The sequence below is a fragment of the Tyto alba genome, unplaced genomic scaffold (genome assembly GCF_018691265.1).
Source record: "Tyto alba isolate M040663 unplaced genomic scaffold, T.alba_DEE_v4.0 Super-Scaffold_16, whole genome shotgun sequence".
NCBI classification, from domain to species: Eukaryota; Metazoa; Chordata; class Aves; order Strigiformes; family Tytonidae; genus Tyto; species Tyto alba.
Genome location: NW_024881278.1, coordinates 16,359,138 through 16,381,279, shown reverse-complemented (window position 1 = coordinate 16,381,279; position 22,142 = coordinate 16,359,138). Strand labels below are relative to the sequence as shown.

Below are 22,142 nucleotides of genomic sequence, written 5' to 3'. Positions count from 1 at the left end.
ATATTCAAAACTGACTAGGAGGGCTGAACACAAGAATCTGGGCAAAGAAGTGTGACGGTCAGGGCACATCACTGTAAGTCTCCTATATGTTTAAGACTTTTAGACTATTGATACTCAACAAAAATATGGTTTTGGAAACAGGCAGGCAAGTAGTATTGTCCCAGTAAGAGTCTGGGGAGGATTTTACTGGTCCAACTTTTTCATTGCCAAGTTTTCACTCAACTCTTTTCAGGAAAAGGTGTTTATGTGAACAGCCTTCAAGCACACAGGAAAAAAAATGTAACAAATTAAGCATGTGTCATCCAAAAGATATTTTGTGCCAGGACCATCTTTTCTTTCCTTTAAGTCAGTCCTATGCTCAGCATTGAAGTAATTTTATTTTTTAAATAATTTTGTAACTCTACAATATCCAGCCTTCTAAGTGCAGGAAAAGCAAAAAGCTTTTATGAAACATGCTCTATCTATAACCACAGCCTAAAATCTTTGGCACTGAAAATACTTCTCTTCAGATTGCCTTTGCATTACTCATTGCAGTATCACTGTGAGACAGCTATAAATGCCAGTTTCTAAGATAAGAGAAACAGGTCTTTGCAAAATATCTGCAAGAAATCACATTCACCTACATCTTGCTAACAGTGTGGCACTTAATCTAAGCTAGCCTATCAAACTTGTTTTACAATGGGGTGAAAATATTCCGTGAAACACCTGGTTCCAGAGAGAGTTTTCAAAAAGGGTGGCATTTACCATGCCTACAAGTTAGCAGAAAGTCTGTACTGGAAATTGAAAAATTTGAAGGGAAAATGAAAAGCAAATGTTTTATCTATAAAGTTTATGTTGGCACACTAAACTGTACTTTAGAGTGTTTATGACCAAATTTTTCAGGCATTTTCTCAATGTAGAAGAAAATATATGCACCAAAACAGAAAAAACACATGAGCAAAGGACACCTATCCTCCCCAATGAGCAACACAGAAAAAACAACCGAAGCATATTACAGCTCACAATACATGTTTATTATTAGAGATGTTTACAGAAAAGTCTGTGAATTACTGCTAGCCTAAGTCTGACAACTAGGGGTGTTTCATGGTTTATGGCTTTGTTTTTTGAATCATTTAAAAAGTCGCAAAACTGATTAAGTTTAGGGGCTATTTCAGTCTTATTAAAAAAAGTTCAATTCACAGATAAAGGAGAAGGTGCTTTCACTAGTAATTTAGTAACTACGACCAAATAGGGTGTAAAACTTGGCAGGGTTTTTGCCGCAGACACATCTTGCCCCACGCTGTAGCTCACAGAGAGGCTGAAAAGGTATGCAGAGGCTTTTTGCTCCCATGGAGGGGGCACCAGGCTCAAGATCTTGATCCCTGAAATAAAAGCATACTCGTAAATACAAACTTTTATTTAAAAATAACGGTGTAATACAGTGTATTATACATAAAATCTCAAAAGCATGCTAATAAGTCTGAAAGTTTCAGAACTAAAGGGAGTAAATATATTGAATTACGCAGGACAGCAAGCGTCAAGGGTGAAGACTACATCTGTGCTACAACCAGAGTTATCTTACATTCCTGTTTTATATTCAAAACATTCTGATTTTGTTCTTGGTAGATACTCTCCAGTGCAGTTATATATTACCTGGCAGTGGTCTTCTTGATCCAGTCCTCACAGTCGATTTCCCCACAAAAAGGGATCTGTACAATCTAAAGGGGGTAGGGGGAGAGGGGAAAAAAACAACAAAGAAAAAACATGAACAAAACCTGTTATATATCTAAAAAAAAATAATCCTTGTCTCTGGAAGATTCCCAAGCCTTAAGATCCCATATACACTCAAAGTGGGGAAAGTTCCGATAGCTACAATTAAATTTTAGTAGCTCTTTCTCATCAGAGAAATAGATAAGCAGTCATCCCTCATAGTGCAGCATGGAAAAACATATACAAACCCAAAGCAGCATTTAAATCAAGTCAGGGTGCTGATTTGATTAATTTTTAACTCAATATATCTTCCTTCTGGGGAAAGTATAAATACTGTTTTCTCCTGAAATAGTCTTGTTTTTCAGGAAAAGTTTAAGACGTTCAAACTGCATAATAAATGCTTGATCACATACTGCAAGAAGGTGCTTTCCTAATGAAGTTTCCATTTTAATTCCATTACTAGGAATTTTCATATTTTCTGAACAAGACAAGGAGACACATTTTAAAAAAAACAATCACCAACACCACATTTTTTCTTGGGGGCAGGGGGAAGTGGTGCATATTTTCCTGCTGTTTCCTTCGGTTATCTTAACTATAGAAAATTCAGAAAATTGAAATTATAATCTCATATAGTCTTCTCGGTACTACTCTTAGCTATTGTAGCAAATCTCTTTTCCCAAGTTTTATATTCCATTTTACTGAGTTTTTTCATTTTAATGGACTTCCACAGTGAAAATTCTGTTTACTACTAAAAACTAGAACTACCGTTAAAAAAGCCACCCCCTACACGCATTTGAACACTCAGGTAATGCTAATAGCTAAGATCAGTAACAGTTACTAAATTCAGCCTTCACCATCATTTTAATTCTATCCAACCTATGAAAATTATCAATTTGCCTTGAACTGGAACACAACTTTATTAGACTTCACTTTATAGTTTCACTTTCTTGCAAGTGAAAAAAGGAACTATTACTACTCTACTATACTGTTCTTTCATTAATCTTTTGTTAGTCAAATGAAACTTTGTTTAAATATCTGTGCAATTATTCTTAGAGTTTCAACTAAACTTTGCATGCAACTTAAACACAGAAGCAGCCTGCATTTTTAAAGAGCTAATAGTCTTCACTGAAATTATAGTAAGGCAAAAACAGAGACAGGAATTAAGCAGAAGTACTTCAGCTTACAAATTTTCTTCTTAAATAGTAGTCAGTGCTAACAGTGTAATTTCAAATTACAAAATACACATGCTATAATTTTTTGTCCATACAACATATATAGAGAGAAACAGTCATAAAATGACTTATGTCATTTTTTTCAATTCGGATATGCCGATAATAATAAATTTATATAACCTAAGTATCAAAATAGTGCAAGTATCCAACTTGAAATGTAAAAATATTTGTTCATGCTTCCAAGTTCAACTACACTGTAACCTAGATTATATTAGAGTTCTAAACGTAATACAGATAGTATAATTCTCTTGGCCCTGTCTAGAATCTAGCTGTACACAACAGTGAGTGTTGGACATTGAAGATGAGGCGTTTTACCCTCTTCATAGGCAGAGGCCATCATTTGGATCCTCTGTGGCAGGAGGAGAAGAAAGGGGATTCTATAGTATTTCATCACATTTAAAGGGTAATAATTTATGTGCATGTACAAATACAAAATTAGCTTCACATCCCATTCCTACTCTTGGAATGAGTTTGAGTCTTCATTTCAGTTTATTTTTACATACAAGTTTGCTGCATCTCTTAAGGTCTTAAAAAAAAAAAAAACCTTAGGTCTTCCTCAACTATTTCTTTGTCTTGAAGACAGTCAAGCATATTTCCAGAGTGCTTGTTTAATTCAGAAGTGAAAGATATGTGATGGCACATCTTGAAATCACAATACATGAGAGCAGTAGTACTAGTTGAATGCCTCTGCAGAGCACAACTATTTGTTAAACAAAGACTAAATATTTTTGGTTTTAAAATCTACCACCACAATCATCAGATGCTTTAGAGACACTTGCACCAAGTAAATGATACTTTGCAGTCAGTATGGAAGAGTCCAAAGCTGTTTGGAAACAGAGTATTTCATACTTCTATTTAGTTTTGTAGAGGAAATTAAGGCAGTACGGCAAGCACGCTAAATCAGTCCCTCCTCTGAAGTTCATAATTATTCCTTTAAATCTTGATATAAATTGAATTTAAGTGCAATAGAAATGCAAGAAAAAAGTGTGATGGAAGGTCAAGCCTAAGAATAACTTAAAAATATTTTGGAAGTTAACAAAAGTACTATGAATTCTTGGTACTTGGGCATTTTCCATCAGAAATTTTGAAATTTTCAGAGTAGACCTAATTGGTACACAAAAACCCCTTGATCTTTCTTTATAAAATACACAGCCTTAATAAGTGATCCTGGGGATCCTAATACTTGAACATATTAATCTACATACATGAACAATTTTACAAGATGAGGTTTGTGACAGAGTTTCAGGTTTAAGAACTTCTGTCAGTGGATCTCTGAAAAAGAAGCAGCAGCTGGATGCTCTCCTGGAGATATAATCTCTCATCTAAACTTCAAATACTTTGCCAGAACTTTGAATTTTTCACAGATCCCTAGACCAGGAGAGCTCAAAGAGCTCAATCATCCATGTTATGGGTTATTCCTACTATCAAACCAATTAGGTTTCTGACTTGCAGTAATTCTCAATGAACCCAATGGCTTCTACTCAGGTCATAAAGGTAAAACCTCTTTGACGTAAGTAGCATGTACTTTAAACTCTTACTTGGCCTCTATTACAAGATTTGACAAGTATTTTTCACTGCTTGCATTAGAATGACAGTGAGTTTATCTTAAACTGAATATTTACATTAATCTCTCTGAAAAGCACTTTCTGATAAAAATGTAACACTTTAAATGCAAATTACCAAACTGCAGCATTGTAAGACACTTCAAAACACTCTGTCACCTCTGTTATAGCACTAAGTTTTGAATAGTGCTAGCCTGAAACACCATATTTAGTAAATACGGTATTTTAGCAAAAGAAGAAATTAACGTTTATTACAAATTCTGGGAAAGCTACTTTATTTTTGTGCAGCTCTACAAGAGAGGCTTCATCTGCTTGTGAGGGGAGAGTTCCATAAAAACCACAACACTATTTATATATAAGCTTTAAGATTTCTAGCCCCTGATTATCTGTAGGGGACAGAAAGTGTGTGAAGGCATTTACCAGGATAGAATGAAGTAAATTCCCTTACCTTTCCCGAATCAAGCTCTTTTTGAAAGTCCTCCATAGTATTTGCCACTACCATATGACTTTTTAGGTCCTCAGAAGCTCTAACAAAAGGAAGAAAATATTCAGTCAGGGCAGATTTATGTACCTAATGTCATTGGCCAAATGAGCTAAGTTTTCAGAGTCAGCCAAAACAAAAAGCTAGAAGAGAAGCTATATATTAATTTGAATCTTCCTGATCAAGTTATGCCATTCTATCACTTCTGCCCTCAGAGATAAAATTTTGATTATTTGCCAGCGGGGTGTCCTCCAGGTTGCTGTACATTTCACCATCTTAATTCACACTGTTGTGCATATCAGTTCAACACTGACTAGCTGTAGACATAAACAGATAAGTACTAAAGATACAGATTTTTCCTTTTTATTATGTTCTAAACCTAAACAGCAAAATACTTTTTAACTAGGTAAAAATATTCTGCTTTTAAGCAACTTTGATCAGCACAGAAGAAAGAAGGAAAACTCATCTGCCATGGTGCTGGATCAGCAGCCTGTTCTTTCTCAGTGTACTTATGAACAACAATTTGCAACGACAGACATGCGAGGGATTTTGGCATATGCAGTAAGTGCAAATAACAGTTCCAAAAGCATTCAATTGCTTATAAGAAAACAATCCTACAAAAGTCAATAGGATACAGGGTCTTAAAATACAGTTCTGAACATAGAACATCAACTATGGAAGTTGCTTGGACAACTTTGTATCCTTCAAAATTTCCTACCAAAAGCATCTTCCAGAAATTAATCCTGAGCATTATTATTGCATGAACTATTTATGGTGTATTTGTTTATTAATACTTCACTTGAATTCACGGAAGTATTTTTAAAAATAAGTTCACAACCTTTATCATTGTGTTTCACGAACACAATAGGAAACTTCTATCACCATATGTGAACAAGTTTCAGAGGCAGAAAAATTAAATGTCACAAACAGAAAGATGAGTCTAACCTGTCTTTCTCCACAGATGAACCAATAAAATGAGAAATTCTTCTGACAGGTAAAATGCATCTGTGATTAGCACAGCCATTTACTGTACCTCTCAATTTACCTGTTGTAAAGGTTAGCATGGATCTCCTCCAAAATCTGCTTCAGTCTATCTTCTGCTTCATGTTCAGAAAAGGTCAGCTTCTGTCCTGTGTCTCTTCTAACAGCTACAAACTGTTGGCTCTTCATGTCTCGTGGTCCCACTTCAACCCTGACTGGAACACCCTTCATTAAAAAAAGTTAGAAGTTATGATGAATAAGACATTCTCAGAAGAGTTCATTTTCTCACTTTTTTTTTTTTCCCCTAAAGCCCAGTCTTAACATGGAATGACTTTACACATTTAATTTTGGGGGGGGGGGGGGGGGGGGGGGCGGAAAATCAGCATATATTCCACTGCTTTTATGCACTTCTGTTTTTCCCATCCACACTCTTTTCACTTGTGCATTATACCTTGCTCTAAGCTTGCTTTGTTAGCTTGGAGATTGCATCGGTGCCAAGAAGCAAATAATACTAAGACAGTTAAAGCACAACTGAAACTACACTAAGACTGTTATACCAGATAGTAAAAATCAGATTTTTAAAGTCTGAATGATTAAGGCTTCTATAGTCATTTTAATGTTCTAGTTCATCCAATAATAACTTTTAATTCTCGTTCCACAGAACACTTTCAACTGTATGAATAACAAATAGCAAAAGTTCTGTTCAGTACAGCCCTAGTATCAGCATTAATTGCATAGAATGTTTGACTACAGTTGCTTAATTTAAGTAAAGCTTTTATGCTTCATAAACTTTGGTGATGAGAACCATGTAATTTCTCATCTCCCATATACCATCAGACAAAAGGAGTTTCCATTTTACTAGTTAGTTAAGAGTCTACTGAGTGTAACTTATTTTCTCTATGTCTTGCTAACAAGTGTCCCAAGCTGTACACATTCTTTAATGGGAAATAGAGAGTAAGTGCGAATGCATTTTGGTAGGTGGTTTTGTTTTTTATTTTCCCCAAGGGAAGTCGAATCATTAAGTTAAGAAGCTAAAAGCTAAAAAACATTCTAGTGTTGAACACGTGAACAGGAGAATCAAACACATTTACCAAGCTCTCTCCACATTTTGTGCTCTGGAACCTCTTCCAAGTTCTCAGCTTCCAAACAATGCCCTATACCTCCCCCCCCTTATTTACGCAAAATGATGACATATATGATGAATAATATAGTAAAATCTGTCTGAAGGGTGAAATATCTACTCCTACTGCAAAGCTACATAAAAAGCATTCAAAACTGTTATTAACAAGCAATTTAAACTGAACATTCTAGTTTATGACATACAAAAAAGCTGTCTCCATAATTAAAACTTGCCAGAAAGTATCTAGTATTTCTAATTCTAAAACTACTTTCCAGTAAAAGAAGGATGCCTAATGGTCACATACGAAGTTTTCATAAGAAAGAGCAATGGAACTAATACCAGACATTATGAAACAAGTACTAATGTCTTGGCTCTTTTCAGAGGTAACATCAGAAATCTACTATGCTGAAAAGTACATAAGGCAAAATACTTTCCGGTTCATTCTTGTACTACTTACTTCAGTACCCTAGTATTTTTTACCCTATGAAATTCCTTATCAGTACTTAATAAAATGAGTGCATTTTGCCTGCAATTGGCCTGAAGATGCAGTTTACATATGCTGGACACATTAGTAGATTTTATAAAAAACACCAAGTTTCCCCTATGCTGTGCTTCCTTAATGAACCTAATTTTATTTTAAAAGTCTCCCAACATGGACTCATGGTATCAGAGCTCCATTAAAAAAAAAAAAAAAAAAAAAGAAGAAATTAAAAAGGTTACACAAAGGGAAAAAAACTTGGACACAATCATAATAGGAACTTTCAACAAGTCAGTGTAGGATGATAGAAGCTCCCCAAAGAGTAACATATTGAAACTAATTTCAAATTCAGAACAAAAATATGATCCCATAACATCACTTAATACATTATTCAATTTCTAATTACCATTGTTTCATTCTGCTCACTATTCTTGTTTCACAAAAGCCTTTCATATTTGATGAAGCAGAAGTGTTCCTCTCAACTACTATACAGGAAGGGAATATGGTGATTTTGAAACAAAAGTGTTCTTTTCTTAGTTGATGCTATACAGGTTTAACTTCTCTGTTCCACTGTGTGCAAAGAAGGCACTGTTGTCACCCAGGAGACACTTATGTATTAGTGCAAATTTTTAAACATGCAAGTAATTTGCACTATTAATTTCATTTTCTATGTATATAGAGACTTAGTCTCAAAAAATATCTTTTCTTCATTTATTAATGAAAGTGATTGCTGATTGTTAGGCATCAACTCTTCAGTTAATGAAAATATTTGCCTTCAGAATACAAGGGACACATAACATGCCCCATACATACCCCCATATATGAGCTTCAAAGCACCAACTGTAAAGAAATGTACCTTAAGTTCCCAGTGGTTGAACTTCCAACCAGGTGAATAGTTGTCTCTTAAATCAGCCCGTACACGGATATTAACACTAAGCAGCCTATTACGATATTCATTACATTTCTTCAGTAAAGCCTCTTTGTCCTCTTCAGAAAGGGAATTTGTGATACCACAGGGAATAATTACAACCTGCAATATAACATGACATATACTTTAAGTCATAAAATAGAAGAGTTCCTAGTTATTATAAAAACTTAAAAACAATATTGTGGCCCTATATCCCAGTAATTTCTTTCAAGTTCTCAGAAGTAAAGGATACATTTCCCTTTTCATCCAAATGATACAGTGAATATTATTTCAAATGGATGGACTATTAAAGGGAGCTTGTCCACCACAAGTACCTCAATGATTTGTATTAACTTTACACAGCATACTCTGTAATTAGACAGCTCCTATCCTACATTAAGTCTTCCAGGTGCCCGATATGAAATGCTCATGAATTGCACAACAGAAAACAAAATGGTATTTTAAGGCATTTTTACGCACCTGAACACAGGCTACTCGAGGCGGGAGCACCAGTCCCATGTTATCTCCATGAATCATTGTCATTACACCAATAGTTCGAGTTGTAATGCCCCAGGAATTCTGATACGCAAACTGTTTTTCTCCTGGTTTCTTGGGATCTTCAAATACAATTTCGAACATCTTTGAGAAATTCTGCCCTAGATGATGTGATGTTGCTCCCTGAAATAGTTGCACACAGAAAATTCTACTCAATAGAAAGTTAAGTCTATGAAGGATCAGTTTAAGGCTTTCATCTTACCGTACTTAATGAAAAAAAAATATTCTTCTAGTAGATAAATACCTGGATAGCTCTTCCACTGGCAGATATAAATGCCTCTACAGTGGTTGTATAATCACCACCAGCAAATTTCTCCTTTTCTGTTTTCCTTCCTTTTACAACAGGTATTGCTAGGAGATCTTCATACACTTGAGCATATAGATCAAGTATCTGCATCACCTATGAAGAAAATACTGTCTTAAGAATTACTCGGTATTTTGCATTTGCTAAATCATAACATATTTTTATATGCCAGAGTCTCAAATCCTAAAAATTCAACCCTTTCTCAAGATTGTGATTAAAAAATAGGATTTCTTCAATTGCTTTAAACTTTGGCTGTTATTTCCTATGAATCAAAAAGCAATAACTATAAACCACGACAGAAAACAAGAGTCACTGCAGAAATGCCAGTCCTGTGGTTATATTGACTTCTAGTTTCCACCTAAAAGTCTGAGCATCTGCCAAGTAAATAAAGATAATGCCGTGATACTCAATGAAACCTTTGTCTTTTGGGCAAAGGAAGTGTTAAAATTTCTATCAGTCAACATGTGAACACATTATTTAGATTTCTAAGGAAAATAATTTTTAAGGAAAGTATTCTTTAGTACACTTGGCATTTTTTATGAAGGCCTCAAAGAAAAAGAGACAGATTTCTACAAGGTCCTAGTAAAAAGATTTGTTAGTGTTGCTAAGAAGTAAGGTAACTTTCTGAAAGCAAAAGCACCAGCTTTTTACCTCCTCTGCTGCTTCTTCATATGTTGCAAATGCTGTGTGACCTTCTTGCCAAAGGAACTCACGAGTGCGAAGGAAAGGCTGGGGATGTTTGAACTCCCAACGCTGGAGGGGGCGGAAAATAAAAAAAAATTAACACCATGATTAATACTAGTGTCAAATTACTGTTAAAATAATGTTTGTAAGTATTAGAAAATTCTGAATAAAGGTAAAAAGTAAACTCTTCACAAATTTCTATTTAAACAATATAATCAAAAACATACATTGATAAAGTATGTTTCAGTAAAAACAGTGGGGGGGGGAAAAAAAAAAAAAAAAAAAAAAAAAAATCACATAACATTCATAATGTTGCCTTGAATTAGGTGCTGTGATCAGTGTCATCATGACATGTCCACATAGAATAATTGTCCTATACTGCACTTACGATAGAACAGTTAACTCAGAAGTCACATATGGACATACCACAACATTGCACCACTGATTAAGCTTGATAGGAAGATCCCTGTGTGACTGCACCCACTTTGCATAGGCAGGATACATGACTGTGAAAAGAAAGCAGTTTTGGGTCTCTGCACAATACAGCCAGTTTATGCCAAACCTTTCTTTTTGCTTAACATTCTCTGCTGTGAGAACTATGCTTTTATGTTTAATTCTCTAAACCACATTTTTTGTCTTAACACATAATATTTTCACTGAAACGAGTACTTCCACTTCATCCTGTGTCTCTGCAAAATAGCTTGCTTGCTGCTGGTCAAAGTACAATCTAAATCTTAGTATCTAATGACACTACGAGTCACTGGCTTAAGAGTATGTAAATACATCTATGCTCACAAATAGAAATTCACTGACCTTGAGATTTCAGGATGCTATACCATACCTGATTCAATTCAAAACTCATCCAGCCTTATGTCTTAAGATGTTAAATCTAGTTTTACAACTATAGTAAAAGTACATACAAAACTCTAGTGAAGTATAAGATGAAGAAATTTTATTATAAACAATATAAACCAACCAAACAAACATGGTTTTCAGTCAAAGCAAATCAGTCTTCAGGCTTGAGAGGTGGGCCTATGCAAACCTCATGAAGTTCAGCAAGGCCAAGTGCAAGGTCCTGCACATGGGTCAGGGCAATCCCAAGCACAACTACAGGCTGGAAGATGAGTGGATTGAGAGTAGCCCTGCAGAGAAGGACTTGGGGGTATCAGTGGATGGAAAACTGACTGTGAACCAGCAATGTGCACTCGCAGCCCAGAAGGCCAACCGTGTCCTGGGCTGCATCAAGAGCAGTGTGGCCAGCAGGTCGAGGGAGGGGTTTCTCTCCCTCTACTCTGCTCTCATGAGACCCTCTCACCCTCCACAGTGCTGTGTCCAGCTCTGGGGCCCCCAACATAAGAAGGACATAAATCTGCTTGAGCGGGTCCAGAGGAGGCCACAAAGATGCTCAGGGGGCTGGAGCTCCTCCCCTGTGAGGACAGGCTGAGAGAGTTGGGGTTGTTCAGCCTGGAGAAGGCTCTGGGGAGACCTTATAGCAGCCTCCCAGTACTTGAAGGGGACTACAGGAAAGCTGGGGAGGGACTCTTCATCAGGGGGTGTAGTGGTAGATGGTTTTAAACTGAAAGAGGGTAGATTTAGATTGTAAGGAAGAAACTATTTACTGTGAGGGTGTTGAGACAGTGGCCTGGTATGCCGAGAGAAGCTGTGGCTGCCCCCTCCCTGGAAGGGTTCAAGGCCAGGTTGGACGAGGCTGGGAGCACCCTGGTCTAATGGAAGGTGTCCCTGCCCATGGCAGGGGGGTTGGAACTGGATCATCTTTAAGGTCCCTTCTAACCCAAACCATTCTATGATTTCATATTAATGGAAAAACTCCTAGAGTTTACATTTTCTAGGAGAGTCCATTTAAGAGAACGTATAATGTCATGACATTTGCTAAAAGCAGCAGGAAATTTTGATAAGGAGTTATAGAAAACATTCTAATCAGAAGGGACTCTTGTCTATCAGCTAACACTATACCTGTAACTGTTTTCTTTACAGTCAAACTGTATGAAAAAAGGTCTACCTGTTTCACTTGTGGGCCGTACAGCAATCGGTTCAGCCAGATCTGTTTTCCCTGATCTTGTGACCCAAGCAACCTAAAGGAAGGAAAAAAAAATAAGAAAATAAAAATCAAACAAAAAAAGTTTCATACTCAGATGCAGAATAAGTGGTTGGGTTTTCTTGTATTCAGATTAAAACAAAGTTCTGAAGTGTACCTCAGGAGCAAAGTCAGCAATATGAGTCTTTTCTTTCTCTAGGGCAGCCTGGGACACAAACATGGGGAAGTAACAGTTTTCCACTCCAAGTTTCTTGATCTCTGCATCGAAGAAGTTCTTGATAGCTTCCCAAATAGCATAAGCCCAAGGACGAAGAACATAACAGCCACTCACATCATAGTATTCAATCATCTCTGATTTTGTGATCACCTTTCAAAAGATTGTTTAGATAGTGAAGTTTCCATTTCATACACAAAGAACATTCTGTAATTCAAGTGTGTGGCATGCAATTTATGAAAAATCTCCTATTTAAGTCTTTGTGCTCAAAAAGTTAGCAAAGATTTGCTTTGAGATCGTTTTTGTTACCTATAGTTAGAGAAAGTTAAGCAGGAACGTTAAGTTTAATAACAGATCTGAATAATGTAAACACTTACTTGGATTCATTGAATCAGTTTTAGTTAAGAGATAGTAGCTAATTTCTGGGAGCCAACAAACCACTTTTGTAAGAAATGTCTCTAGCTCATGTCAGAAAGCATTTTTATTCCTTAGCATATAGGCAAAAATTATACTAGTGAGAGGCAGTGTACACCACTGATATCTATTTACAATCTGTCATAAGTAGGCTAATCTAAACTAATCACCTCTACTCTGGTTTTGAACCTCACAAGCCAGCAAATTCATTATCAACAGATACTAACTTTTGTCATCTTGAGGTCAAATAAAACTCCCAAGCCTGTGAAGTTCCTATTGCTTTGCTGAAGTTTTGCACTCTTAATGAAAGAGGAACTCAGAAAGGAATTAAGAAAATCATATATATATATATATTTATGAGGGGATGGTGAAGTGGTTGATGATCATCCTTGTTACAGCTTCCTACATTTATTTAGCTCTTCAATCCAGGCACTTCTATTTAAGTCTCTGATAGCAGTATAAGAAATAGAAAAGAGCAAGTATTTTGCTTTGTATTTTAAAACACAGAAATACAAGATAAGTTATAAATCAAGATCTGTTTTAGATTTATAAGAGAATGAAGCAATTTTTAAATTCAAACTGATGTGCACTTACCTGAGAGAACCAGTCTGCAAGATTTTCTTCTTTTTTAGCTTCTAGACCCAGCCTATGGTATTAGAAAAGAACCAGATTTGTGCTATACAGCATTTAGCAGTGAAATTTACCCTGACCTTTTTTATATTTTTTTTTTTTGGGTAGGAGGAGGGGGGACAGAAAAAGGGAGGGCATGAAACAGAATATTTTAATTTTACTTCATAGAAAGAGCTTTTTCCAATTTTTTTTCCTGACAGTTCAGTACATATTGTCTAGTAGGAATTGGTGTCATTTCCTTACCTTGGCTAACAAAAGTATTTCATAAAAACAGCTCTGTTTAATTTCTACTGTTTGAATCCTTCTAATTCTCACCATGGTTGCATCTAAGAAGCTAATAATGATGCACTGAAAAAAACCTAAGGACTTCCAGTAGGAACCTAAGATTAACCAGACCTGTGTGTAAGCTGTTTCACTCTTTTTTTTTTTTTTTTTTTTTTTTTAAAGATTTCTAACCTAGATGGTATCTACAATCAAGGAAACATATGCAACTTGAATTCACCATTCATGTGAATGTCAGTCACGCTGCTCAAGACAGAAAACTGACACTACCATCTACAGTAAAGATAATCACTAAAACTACAAGATTGTAAAGGAGGCTAAACTCACCAGACTCAAATGACAGTAGACTAAAGTTTTTGTATCTCTACAAACAATAGTTTAGGGGTGAAAAATGCATTTTTCTGGCATAATTTCTATATAAAATAACAACATCTCTGCCTCTAACATGAAATGTATGTATCTGAAACAGAAAATAAATAGTGCTGCATAATACATGCTGTGGAAAGACTTCTAAATTTTCAGGGTGGGAACAGGAGAGGAGATACACAGCAATCCTCACTGGAGAGTTCCACCATCAACAACAGCAGTGCTTTGCTCTAGGTTGGGTTACATACTCCTCATAGTACTTGCAGTAAATAGTTTTGAAACCCTGGTACAATGAAATAAGCATAAGTGTGTTGTTTTTTTTTTTCCCTCCAGGGTTTACATTGAGTAAGACAGAACAGCACATTTGCAGAAGCAAATAATGAAGCATAGCAAGTTCTCAATGACAGTAACAGTACTCACAGTAACGGAGTGTGCATACTGCTTTATGCTTCCTACAGGCTATGTAGAATTTTCCTCAGTAGGATGCTGAGGTACAACTAACACTAAATAAACTTTGGTAACTTGCTTTTGGCTGGATCCTAAATATGGAAATGAACACAGTTATTTGCAAACGTCCATGTTTTCAAATCAAATGAGAAACCTATGAAACTCTAAATCTGAATAAAGGTAAACAGTTGAGGTTTCTAGCAAACAGATTAGAGATAACATCTTTACCTGGTTTGTTTCTTAGGGCCTTGACCCTCTCCTGATCCATTTGATGAGAGCTCATTACTACTCTGTCCTTGCAGAAGTTCTTTTTTTGGACCATCATTTTGCTTCTGCTGCTTACTCTGCTTTTCAGACTTGTTTTCCTTCTCCTTCTTCTTCTTGTCTTTATCATCTGTACCACTAGCAGAAACTGGTTTATAGTCAACTCCTGAAACAGCCTTATACTGGGCCTTCAACTGAAGAAGTTCCTTAACAGCTGCATCTATCTTTTCCTTGAAGAACAAAAAAATAAAAAGAAGAATTTATACAGAAACCACAGAATAAAATGGCTCTATCAAAAAAAATAAAATGGATCTATGTACAACATTGTGGATATCCACATAGTGTTGAGGGGAAAAAAAAATATCAGTGAAAGACAATACTTAACCTAAATCCGTTAACATTTTAAAGATCATATTTGACAAAAATAATTTTAAAAGTACATTTCAGATCTCAGAATTCAAATGCTGCTTATTCTAAATAATCACACTGAATTTAAAACAGACCTTTAAATCGAAATACATACATTTTTATATTACAGTATGTTTTTACCTTTTCTGCTTTTTCTGATTTCAATTTCCTAACTTCATCTCCTTGAAGAGCTACTTTGCTAAACAGGGCTTTAGCTTCAGGTGTGTCTGGACCACTGGGTACTGTGTTTGATGCCTGAGGCAAAGCATCTTGAGCTACTGGTGGATGTCCTGGCTTGTAGTCCTGCCCAGTCTTTCCCTTGTAGTCAGCTTTTAGAGAAAGAAGGAGTTTTACTGCTTCATCTATTTCATCCTATATGGAGGACAAATAGCAAGATGTGCTGGTGAGCATTAAAGAACTGACAAGAAGCATTGATTTTCAAGCTAAGAAAATAAAATTTCCATCTATCAATAAACAGTGCCTCATAATTCAGGGACTCATGTAATAGCTCTTCCCCAATCAACAGGAGTATGTTTAAGAGCTGTCACATTGCACCAGAATGCCCCCTTAGCCCACCTGGCCAGCTATAATCTGATAATAATGGCAGCAGAATCTACAATGAAAAATACAACAAACTGTTTCAGAAAATAGCTTTATAAAAACAAACAAAACCAGAAAACCAAAAAAACACAGAAACAAAAAAACACCAGAACTAATTCTGCAAGGTAGAAATATAGGCAGAAAAGAACAGCAGCTACTAAAAACATAAACGTTTGTCTTGTGCTTCTTTTCCACAACTATTACTGAATTTGTCATGTTTTGAAAAGTCTTGCTATTGTTGCAGCACACTAGATGCTTTTATCTTCACTTGTCCCAGATACAGCAAGTAAAATACATTAAAAACCTCTGCAGTGTTGGCATCTGCCATGCTTGTGCCTATTTATCTAGATGTGAGAGGTTAAGTTTGACTTTTTACCCAGCTAATTTAGAATTTATGCATCAGAGTAAAGATAGTATCCAGAATCAGAACAGCCTTTTGTGGCATTATCAGACCATGCAAGTTTGATTGCTAAACCATGACCCAGACATAAGGGAGTTTGATCCTTATTTGGTGAAACACTTCCCCCCAGTGGCAAAATGTGGTAAGAATTACAATTGCTTACTCTATTTACTATTATACCTTGGAAGCTTTCTCTGCTTTGAGTCTGCGTACCACTTCCCCTTGTTCAGCTACATTATCATAAAGTGCTTTGCCATCCACTAAGCTACAGGGTGCCAAGCTATGGCAGCACGCAGGAGATGGAAGTGTAGTAGAAGGTATACAAGGAGGAGCTGAAGGTGGATTTCCAGGCTTGTACTCTTGACCTGTCTTTTGTTTATATTCTGCTTTTAGATTTAAAAGAACTTTCACAGCCTCATCTATTTGTTCCTGAAGCAAGAAAGGAAAAACAGCAGTTGCAGATAAAGATAGAAATAAAAGGGATGCAAGACAATAGCTAATATAACATAACATTTACTAGAATGGCACTAACATAGCTGTTGTAATAAAACTTCTAGAGCTAACTTGTTAGTGTAAGTTGTCATTATTGAGTTCTGTGGTAAAACTTTTTAGCCAGAATACCTACAAGTTGCACATCAAAGGACTGAATCAGGCAGTAAGGGCTGATTTCTGTGCCATGAAATCTTCCCATTTATGCGGCTTAATTCCTTCCAGTTACAGCAGTCCATGACTTTGTACACTGGAGAATGGTAGCAAATACTAAGACTGAATAAAGAATGGTTCCCTGGCCACTATCAAATTACTACCAAATTTGTTATTGCCATTCTAGCTTTCAAGTTACAGCTGTTGATTTCAAGTTACTGCCTATATTCTGCTTCCCTTATCTTGTATCACTAAAAAAAGAACTTGTTTGTTTATTTTCCAGGTTCTCCATGCACTATCACAGAACTCATGAAGTCAGCCATGTCATCAGCTTAAGAGAAATTAAGCAAGCACTTCATGGAATTTGAAAGTACTTGCTTATATTGTGTTCCTCAAGTTTCATAAAACCTGTAATTAGGTTTTAGTCTAAACTGAAAATATTGTTCCACTCAGAAGTATTCACGGCTAATACACCTTTGAAGCATTCTCCGATTTAAGTTTGCGGACTACTTCGCCTTGTTCAGCTACTTTGTTGTACAGAGATTTGCTGTCTACTGGACATGAGAGTGGAAGAGCAGAAACAGGAGAAGACTGAGGAGGGACAGAGACCACAGGTGGGCTTCTGGGTTTGTACTCCTGGCCTGTCTGTTGTTTATATTCTGCCTTTAGGGATAAAAGGACTTCCACAGCAGCACCTATCTCATCCTGAAAGAGAAAGGAAGGGGCAGAAAGAGGGAAGAACAAAGATATAGAGATGTAAGGCTCTGAAGTACACCTTAAATACTTTCATGAAAAGACCTGCAGTTTATGCACACCTATCCCATTTTCTTAACTATTTAGTAGAGCTGTTCAGAGAAGTTTTCTTCACTAGTTCCCTACTTTAACAAAGTATTTCCTGTTAAGGGATACACAACCCTAGCAGTCCTATGTGGAATTATAACAATAATTTAGCTTAGATCTTCCCATTTATTTAAATTTTATGGTGCCATCAAGGCACTACTATGAACAGTATTTAACCACCAGGCAAAGTGTGTTATTTCCCATCTTTTCTTGCTCTGCATTAGAAAGAATGGAAAGAACACAGCTACTACATTTTCTATGCTAGATAGGAAGATATCTCAAAAAGATCTGCAGTATTTGGATATTACTTTCTTTTTTTCTTTCTGATTGTGGGGTTTTGTTTAAGGTCTAAATAGCATCAAGTCAATCCTATGAAGTCACATAATTTGACCATATTTAGTTAAATAACTAAATACTGCAGGATATTTTAACCCCAAGGACCAGATTTGGATACTTAATCAACCCATGCTGTGGGGTGAATCCTGTCCACATTTCAGAACAGCAGCCTAAGAAATACAGGAATTTACTTGCATCTTTATGAATATTAACACACACTTTGTCATACATATCTAGATAAGAGATAAGCATTGGAAAACAGAGGTCTTGACAGAACAGAACCCGGTCCAAATGATGATCACTATGAAAACATGGATCCATAAGCACCCATTCACCTCCACAGACAGAGAACAATGGGCTATGCAAACCCAAACAAAAAAATATTAATCAGCCACCTTAGGTGCTTTCTCAGCTTTCAGTTTTCGGACCACTTCTCCTTGCTCTGCTACTTTATCATACAGAGCTTTACTGTCCAGGGTACCAGAGGTCTCAAGCTTTGAAGACTGTTCAGTTACAGATACTGGAGGATTTCCAGGCTTATACTCCTGGCCCGTCTTCTCTTTGTATTCTGCTTTCAAGGCCAGCAATTGTTTCACAGCTTTATCAATATCTTCCTTTGCTGCCTTCTTAGCTTTCAAGTCACGAACTATATCACCCTGTGCAGACACTCTGTTGTAAATGACCAGGTGACCTTCAGGTAGAGTACAGGTTGGAGTAGAGGTATCACCAACAAGTGGAGCAGATTTTCCTTTTACAGCTGAGCTAGCCTTCAAAAAAAAAAAAAGAGTATTTGGCATGATCATCTTGATAATCTTATACAGTAATAGATTTCGTGGCACTTCTCTAAAACACAAGTTTACCTCTTTCCTTGCAGTTTCAGCTTTGGTCTTCTCTTTTGACCCAGATGTTGGCATTTCCTTAGTGTGTCCATCAGGAATGTAAATCAAAATGCATGGGGCATCTTTACAGCTGTAAGGACTGTAAAAGGATTTATAGAAAAAGGAAATACAGGATACATATGAACCATTTATTGAACCAAACATTCTACTCTGTCCATAGGATGCTGTTGCACAAGTGCAAGTTAATCTTTGTACACTACTGTAGTTACCCAAATTTACATAATTGGGGATCTGCATTGATCCCTGTTACATAGAAGTTTACTTTATGTTATAATACTATGTTGAAATGCAGTGTAATTTAGATGTTTGGTAGCTTGCTAAAGAGCTGTTACAATTAAATAGTATGTGCACACTCTAATTGGGCAAATGCCTGTTTTATTCCATAACATTGTTCATTTATTTATATACTTAGAATCACGAGGAAACCATGATTTCTTTACTAAGTCCAAGTTAAGTGGGGTGCACCAAAAGTGCCATGTACTCGGCTTAGACAGTTTGAAAGTGGAGGAACATGCAAGCTAAATGCCATGCCAGTCCACAGAAGTATTCTACAGAAGGGTCATGGTAAAAGGGAAAATATCTGCAGGCAACATTAATCTTGCTAATGCATGTGTGAAAACATTAAAACACAGCAAGCTAAAGCAAATTCTGTGAAGTCTGCTTAGGCCACTCTTGGGTAGCTTACCTCACTGGCTCATAGGGCTGATCACAAATAAAGAATCCTCTCCTCTGAAGTTGTATAATGTCCCCTTTTTTTAACTCCCTAAGGCAAGGATCACCTAACATCAGTTCTTCTTGCTGTAAGTGTTAAAAGAAATCAGTCCAAATCTAACAGAGCACAAGAAATAGGAAGAAATATAGCAGAGCTGTAGAAGGATAGTGATGATTTTCTAATTGGAAATGTTGAAATGTTAATTCCAGGGGCGGCAGAACAAGTACTAGCAAGAAGATGCCATATCATAAGAATGTAACAAGACAAAATCCCAAACTATTAGTCTCAGACGTGTAAAATCCAGGTAACACCTGAGAAAACATGAGTCAAATTTGAATTTTGAAATTATGAGAGGATAAATAGAAAACATGGAAACTAGACACACCAGGACATGATTTACCTGTTTGGCAAACTAAAACTTTAAATGAGAAAAAAAAAAAAAAAAGGGTAACTAAAAACAGTGATGGCAAAAAAAAAAAAAAAAAAAACAACAAAAACATTAAGCTGTGTGGAATAAAGGGGACAAAAAGATAACTTACCTTGCTATTTTGGTTGATATATTGCTTGAAATCTTCATCTTTACCTAGGACTGGCTTAGTGATCAGATGCTCATAATTAACACAGACAGTTGGGATGAATGGTGCACATGGAGTTTCTGCTAACCAAGTGATCTTTGTTGTTTTTTTGAAGTCCTTATTCTCTAAGTTCAACTTAGCATCAATGGACACAATTTTTCCACTTGAATTTCTACAGGAAAACAGAAATGGTAAGAGTAAAGCCTAAATGATTAGTTCTCATTTGATACTACAGACCATCAATAGATTCAATGAAAAACAAATGTTCAGTGTTAATTTTTGAAGTGTGGAAGGCATAAGAAATGAAAGAGTGTATTCACTCCTGTTGAAGTTCTTTAATTTTGATTTCTTAAATATTAAGAGACAGTAGGAAAAAAAATCTCTACATATTTATGTTCTCTATCTCAGCTCACCTCATTCTGCCACTGTCTCAACACAACAATCTCAAAGATACTCTGATGACATTAATGGTCTCCGTCACCTCAACAGTTCTGCAACTGAAACTCTGATAGGTTTAGGTTTTTAGTACACAAAAGCAGTATTCGTTACAAGGTGAAAGTTTCTAAAATTCCAGGTGGGTTTTTTTCATCTGAAAAAGCCATTTCACAGTGGAAATATTACTGTAGAAACATGGAGAATGCTGGATGAGAGGGACACAAAGTATCAGGACTGACTGGTGATTTCAGACCTGAATTTACATTAAAATATGCTTTATGATAACATGCAGGTTTGTGGCATATTTCAAAGTAGCTATCTGTATACAGAATCACAGAAGGGACATATATGGACAACCATTAATATCTTACTGTTACAAGCTACCTATTAAAAGAAAAATCAACAAAGCTGAAAAGCAAAAATAAATTCTTTCTCCCAGTGAACAGGTTACCTGTTTAATTTGGTGATGATAATATTGCCCCAATTTATGAACGTAACCACCTCTCCCTCTGTCAGGGTCTCTGCATCTGCACCCTCGATCAGGACTCTGGAGCCATACCACACAGGTTTCAACCCAACATCGGCATTCTGTGAATAATGATTTTAATTTCAAAGGAGAGATTGTTATTATATAAGCCGACTAAAGTTAATGCAGTTCCAAAACTTTGCTTTATACATAGAAAACAGATGAAGATAGAAGATGGACAATAACTGTAATGCAAAGCTGTAGTATTCTTCCACAACGCTTTCAGGTGTCTCGTTCACAAGTGTTGCATGTGTTCCTCAGACAGTACACCCGAAAAATCCTATCTTCTATCAAATACTAGCTCTAACAAAACTGATAGCATATGTCATGTCCTTAAGGTCCATACAACTTTAAAATCTTACAGGAAAAAAAAATACTTAGTTTTTACAAGTTTCCATTTTGCTATGCAAATTCCCTTCAAAAATAATTTCATAACTCTTATTTTTGCTTTTTTATATAGTTAATATGGAAACAAATATGGACCTTTTCTCAGCTGCACATATCTTTAAAGATAGAAATTAGAAAAAAATAAGGCACACAGCTGGGGGCTCAGACTTTTTCAGATGATCAGAAGTTTGAAATTTGCTTCTTCTGGTCAGTACTTATTTCATTATATACTGGAAGAAGCATTTCTAATATCAATGGTTTAATATGCTGGCTTGCATCTGACCAAACATCAGTCTTTTTGACTCTTACAGGGTCAAAATTCTCACTTGCATCTGCTGAAAACCTGCTTCCTTGTTTATCTGTCATGGGGAAGAAGACAAATTAGATGTCTACCTCTCAGTTACAAGAAATGGCTACAGGAACACGCAGAGCAACAAAATAAAAACAAATAAATGGAGCAAAACCTCAACAATATTCACTTGTTTCCGAGTATAAGTGTGATACCTAAGGGATGCTTTCAGTGAAGCTTAAGTACAATTTGAGATGACACACTCAAAGCAAAGCATCTTTACTAATTGTAGTGCCAAAAAAGAATTGTATCAGTAACGCACTCCCCTTCTTAAGGGATATTATTCTGCTTAGTGGATCAGAGTATCAAATCAGCAAGTTTTTAACTTTTGATAATAATTATTTTCTATCCAAATTTAAAAGTCATA

At 36.1% G+C, this 22,142-nt stretch overlaps 1 protein-coding gene across 6 annotated transcripts in view; it reads right to left on the bottom strand.

The window, feature by feature from the left end:
• Positions 1-991: 991 nt before the first annotated feature.
• EPRS1 (glutamyl-prolyl-tRNA synthetase 1) overlaps positions 992-22,142 on the bottom strand; it is a 41,575-nt gene continuing 20,424 nt past the window's right edge. For 2 of the 6 annotated variants that reach the window (XM_042789644.1, XM_042789645.1), the window contains 21 exons: positions 20,965-21,101; positions 20,043-20,250; positions 19,477-19,589; positions 18,753-18,870; positions 18,288-18,659; positions 17,191-17,421; positions 16,255-16,503; positions 15,216-15,446; positions 14,631-14,896; positions 13,272-13,323; positions 12,207-12,416; positions 12,014-12,086; positions 10,420-10,499; positions 9,961-10,062; positions 9,250-9,405; positions 8,931-9,128; positions 8,400-8,573; positions 6,010-6,170; positions 4,932-5,010; positions 1,633-1,697; positions 992-1,361 (listed from right to left, as the gene is read on the bottom strand). In XM_042789644.1, the coding sequence (XP_042645578.1) occupies positions 1,211-1,361; positions 1,633-1,697; positions 4,932-5,010; positions 6,010-6,170; positions 8,400-8,573; positions 8,931-9,128; positions 9,250-9,405; positions 9,961-10,062; positions 10,420-10,499; positions 12,014-12,086; positions 12,207-12,416; positions 13,272-13,323; positions 14,631-14,896; positions 15,216-15,446; positions 16,255-16,503; positions 17,191-17,421; positions 18,288-18,659; positions 18,753-18,870; positions 19,477-19,589; positions 20,043-20,250; positions 20,965-21,101 (3,426 nt within the window). In that variant the 3' untranslated portion in view covers positions 992-1,210. The remainder of the gene's footprint in view (positions 1,362-1,632; positions 1,698-4,931; positions 5,011-6,009; positions 6,171-8,399; positions 8,574-8,930; positions 9,129-9,249; positions 9,406-9,960; positions 10,063-10,419; positions 10,500-12,013; positions 12,087-12,206; positions 12,417-13,271; positions 13,324-14,630; positions 14,897-15,215; positions 15,447-16,254; positions 16,504-17,190; positions 17,422-18,287; positions 18,660-18,752; positions 18,871-19,476; positions 19,590-20,042; positions 20,251-20,964; positions 21,102-22,142) is intronic. The other 4 variants (XM_042789646.1, XM_042789647.1, XM_042789648.1 and 1 more) reach the window with 2 other exon arrangements.